Source organism: Acanthisitta chloris, unplaced genomic scaffold (assembly GCF_000695815.1).
Source record: "Acanthisitta chloris isolate BGI_N310 unplaced genomic scaffold, ASM69581v1 scaffold20957, whole genome shotgun sequence".
NCBI classification, from domain to species: Eukaryota; Metazoa; Chordata; class Aves; order Passeriformes; family Acanthisittidae; genus Acanthisitta; species Acanthisitta chloris.
Genome location: NW_008684567.1, coordinates 20,762 through 25,266, shown reverse-complemented (window position 1 = coordinate 25,266; position 4,505 = coordinate 20,762). Strand labels below are relative to the sequence as shown.

The 4,505-nt window shown below is 49.8% G+C and overlaps 1 protein-coding gene across 1 annotated transcript in view; it reads left to right on the top strand.

The window, feature by feature from the left end:
• The window catches only part of KCNAB1 (potassium voltage-gated channel, shaker-related subfamily, beta member 1), a gene marked incomplete at its 5' end in the record, with an annotated part of 26,228 nt that overhangs the window by 8,407 nt on the left and 13,316 nt on the right, over positions 1 to 4,505 (top strand). The window contains 4 exons of the mRNA XM_009079403.1: positions 767 to 846; positions 1,681 to 1,725; positions 3,069 to 3,113; positions 3,866 to 3,909. Coding sequence (XP_009077651.1) covers positions 767 to 846; positions 1,681 to 1,725; positions 3,069 to 3,113; positions 3,866 to 3,909 — 214 coding nt within the window. The remainder of the gene's footprint in view (positions 1 to 766; positions 847 to 1,680; positions 1,726 to 3,068; positions 3,114 to 3,865; positions 3,910 to 4,505) is intronic.

The window sequence follows — 4,505 nt, the reverse complement described above, 5'->3', positions numbered from 1 at the left end:
AGCCTCAGCTCAAAGGGGTTTTGCCTTTTAATTCACTTGATCTTTTTTGGTATTGCTTCTCCTCCTGGTGGATCACCAGATTTGATTCTGTCTCTTGGCACTGTGAGATGATTTGTTTCAGTGATCAGTTTGCTCCCCGGCTCCCCTGCCCTCCTTACATTGAATAAGTCAAGGCAAAATGTTTGGGCATGGAAAAATAGGACTGGAACACAACCCTGTCCTTGAGGGATGACCACCCTAGGGATGCTGGCCTAGAGCTTCCAGCACCTCAGGGTGCAGCATCCCCCACAGAGCAGCAGGACCCCCAGGATTCCAATGGGGCTCATGTGAAATGCCCTTCAGGCATTTCCATACCCCATGGCATCTCTGGAGAGCTGCAGAATATCCTGTTAGGTAGCCAAAGGAATATTAAACTCTCACCATTCTGTATTAAACTCTGCAGATTTGCAGAGTATCTTCTGTAACCCTATTAAATTCTTGGCTGCTTTCCTGTTAGAAAGCTCCTATGGGAAGGGATTAATTCCTCCTAGGATGAATCAAAAGAAAGTTGATGTAAATCCACGTTTTGGAGCCTCTTGGGCCAGTGCATTGCCCCCTGGGTGCCCTATTGAAGGGTCTCTTCTGGGCAGGGGATGCTAACACCATTTCCAGCCAGACTGAAGCCACTTTGCTACACTCAGGGCTTTTTCTTGGTGCAGGAGGAGGTGTTGATGGCTTGGTGGGGTATGTTCTGCCACCCCTCACCTCTCTGTCTCTGCTTCCCCAGGTGGCTGAGCAGCTGATGACCATTGCCTACGAGAGTGGTGTGAACCTGTTCGACACGGCTGAGGTGTATGCAGCTGGCAAGTGAGTGCCCAGAGTCCCACTCTGCTCCTGGAACAGCTTGGGCTGGAAGAGGCCTTAGAGATCATCTAGTTCCCACCCCACTCTATGGGCAGGGACACAGGCTTCCCTGGGGTCCCTCCAGCTGGCTTTGCTATTCCCCGAGTCAGTTACTCATGATGGATTGGGCTCTGGGGTGCTTGGAAAGCTCCTTTCTCCCTAAGTGTGACAGAAACACCTTTCTATTTGGAGTACTCATAAAACAAATCAAATAAATTAACCCCAACCCTCTTGTACCCAGCAAAGACTGGAATGTATCACTCCTGCCACTTGCTGTTGGCACAGGGAGAAAAATATCCTGAATAAATGAGAAGTCAGAGTGGATCTTAATGGTGATGAATGGCCAAGGGCTGTGACAGCTCCCGGCGCGGATCCCAGTGGGAACAGCTCTGGCTGCAGCACAGCTAATGCTCTTAGTGTCACTGCACAACGGCGGGGAAACATCCTTCCATGATCAGTCTGACTGGGGCTGATTTACAGGGCTCTGTGCTCAAGCTGGAAGGTGGGCTGGGACATCGTGTCCCTGCTGTGGGGACAGGGTGGCTCTGCCTTCCAGAGCAGGGGCAGGTAGGTGTGGGGGTCAGGGATGTGGGGCTGTTCCTGTGGGAGTGGGTGGACAAGAGGCTTTGGATTGATGGAGAGGACATATCCTGAAGGTCAGTGTCACAAGAGGAGGGCAGAGCTACAGCCTGGGGTTGGGAGGATGATCCAGAGGGCCAGGGTTGATGGCAGCCACAGCGATGTCTGTCGCACTGAGCGTTCTCTGCATCCCCTCACACTGGGCTTTCTCTTGCACAGGGCTGAGGTCATCCTGGGCAACATCCTGAAGAAGAAGGGTTGGAGGTACTGTATCATGCCCCCCATCTCCCACAGACAAGTAGGACCCTTTGGCTTATGAGAATCCTTCTGGATTTTAAACATCGCCTGTGTTAGGTGGTGCAGTCCCAGGAGCAAGTGCTGCCGTGCATGTGCGATGGTCTCAGGCAGAGCAGCCAGGGCTCCTGCTGCAGTCAGACCTCTCCAGTGCCAAACAAAAGCACTCTCCTCTTCTTTTGGGAGTGCACATCTGCTTCACGAGGCTGTGACCATCATTTGAGATCATCATCTCAGTGAGCACAGCCTCAGAGCATGTGGATGATGTGTGTCGACACCTTATTGGTGCCTGAAGGTTGTGTATTAAGGATGCAAAGCTGTGATGGCCCTTCAGCTTGGGAGTCTGGAAAGAGATGATACCTAATTGAAATGATGCACATTAGCATATGTTGTGTAGTTTTAAGAGCATTTACATAATCTTTAAAGACCTCCTGTGTGTGTCATAGCCAGACTTGAACTGAAGGATGTGTTCCAGCGGTGCTCTCTCCTAAATCAGCATCTCTGTGTTGGGGAGGTGATGGATTATTCAGTAAGAAATATCCTAGATGCTGTGGAAGAAAAAAATCAAGTCCAATAAAGCTGGGGAAATTGCTGTATGCATCTGGTTATGCAGCAAGGTAGTTGGAGAATGATAAATCTTCAATTTAATATCACATGGGAGTTTATAGATTAATTCAGATGTATCATACCTCAGCTTTAATAACTCTGGGAATGCTGCATAGTAATGAGAAGCACTGGACAAGGATAGCAGGAGAGAATAGCACTGTAGGCATAGTTAAGGGTCTGGAGGTTGCTCACTACGTAATTCAAAATGTTCAGGGTTTATTTGGTCACTTCCCTTGAATTAGCTTTGATTTCTGGACACTGATATTAATGTCCAGTCAGAACTTCCCCTGACACAGCTTCATTCCATTTTCTCATGTCTTAAATATTTATGGATATATATATTTTGCCAAAACACTTGTAGGATGCTTCACTTTCCATCTAAGAAAATTAAAGCTTGGATCCCTCTGCTGCTCAGAACATCTGGCTGAGGAAGAACTCCCTATGCACAGTGGTGCAATTCCCTGATACAAATGGAAGTTCATGTTTGTTCAGTGTCTGCCAAAGCTCATTCAATTGGGAGGTAAATCCCTCCACATTGACACTGGAGTCAGTGTCTCCTCAACAGATCACACTTGCTCTTTCCTGCTTGAGTGTTGCCAGCAGAAATCTTGCTCCTAGATTTTAAAGTTGCTGATGTTTGGCAGCATCCTGCTTGGTCACTGAGATATTTGTATTTAATAGTAATAACTTTTCTGTTCTCTTTGCAGGAGATCCAGTCTGGTCATAACAACAAAGCTGTACTGGGGTGGAAAGTAAGTCCCTCAGTCACTAGTACTGGTGTTTGCTGCTACACCCCCAAAACCAGGTGGAGGTTAACAGCAAGTGGGAGGATGGTTTGTTGTTATTATTGTCCTCATTTGGCCAAGCATTTTAAGGAGTCAGAGCTTGCTGGAGGTGGCTGAGGTGCTGTGCTAGGGGTGCTCCTCCTCGAGCATCCCTGTGGCTCTGGGAGATGTGGGCATAGGGTGATGGACATGGACCTGTTGGAGCAAATCCAGAGAAGGTCACAAAGATGCTCTGTGGGCTGGAGTACCTCTGCTCTGGAGCCAGGCTGGGAGAGCTGTGGGTGTTCAGTCTGGAGAAGAGAAGGCTCCAGGGAGACCTTAAAAACTCTTCCAGTGCCTAATGGGGCTTCAAGAGAACTGCAGGGAGACTTGGGACAAGGGCCTGGCTTTAAGCTGAAGGGGATGGCAAGGTTAAACCAGATATTAGGGAGAAATTCTTCCCTGTGAGGGTGCTGAGGCACTGGCACAGGTTGCCCAGAGCAGCTGTGGCTGCTCCACCCCTGGAAGTGTTCCAGGCCAGGATGGATGGGGCTTGGAGCAACCTGGGCTAGTGGAAGGTGTCCCTGCCCAGGGCAAGGGGTGGACTTTTAAGGTTCTTCCAATGCAAACCAGTCTGGGATTCTGTGATTTTGGGGCTGTTTAAATCAGATCAGAAATTAGTGCTCCCCAGCTCTTGATCCCTCAGGTCTCTAACAGCTGCTCCTGTTTTTCCCTTGCAGAGCCGAAACAGAGAGAGGGCTTTCCAGGAAACATATCATTGAAGGTATGTGTGGCTCAGGGCAGGTGTCTGGCTATGTCCAGATGTCCCTGGCTTGGCCTTGGTGGGACACAGCCAGCCAGAGCCCAGGGCAGTGGCTCCCACATGAGCCAGATCTGTTTGATCCCAGTGCTCCCTGTGCTAGTCCCACACGAGACAATTCCCAAACTCAGCTCTGAAGCGCTCAAAATGCACCAAAGGATTATTTTGGCTCTTCTCAAAAAGTATAAGCAAATGAATTGGACTGGAAAAGCTCCTTTGCCACCCCTCCATGCCTCAGTGACCTTTGGGGTTTGCTGTAGGAAGTTGCTCTGTGGCAGACGTGGCCGCAGGCACCTGGATCTCCTGCAGAGCTGGCAGGGATGAGGATGAGGATGTGGGCATGATGTCAGACTGCAGAAATAGCCTCTGGAGGGGTGCCAGGCCCTGGCTGGCAGTGCTGAGGTTTGCTCTCAGTGAGGTTTCTGCTCAGGTGCGCAGTTTGGTTGTACATCCCTCACCTGGCTCCTTGCATTCAGTGCCGCATCCCACTGAGCGATGCCGTGTGCTGCCTTACTCATCCAGAGGGATTTATTCATCCAAGTTTCTGCTCCTCATCTATT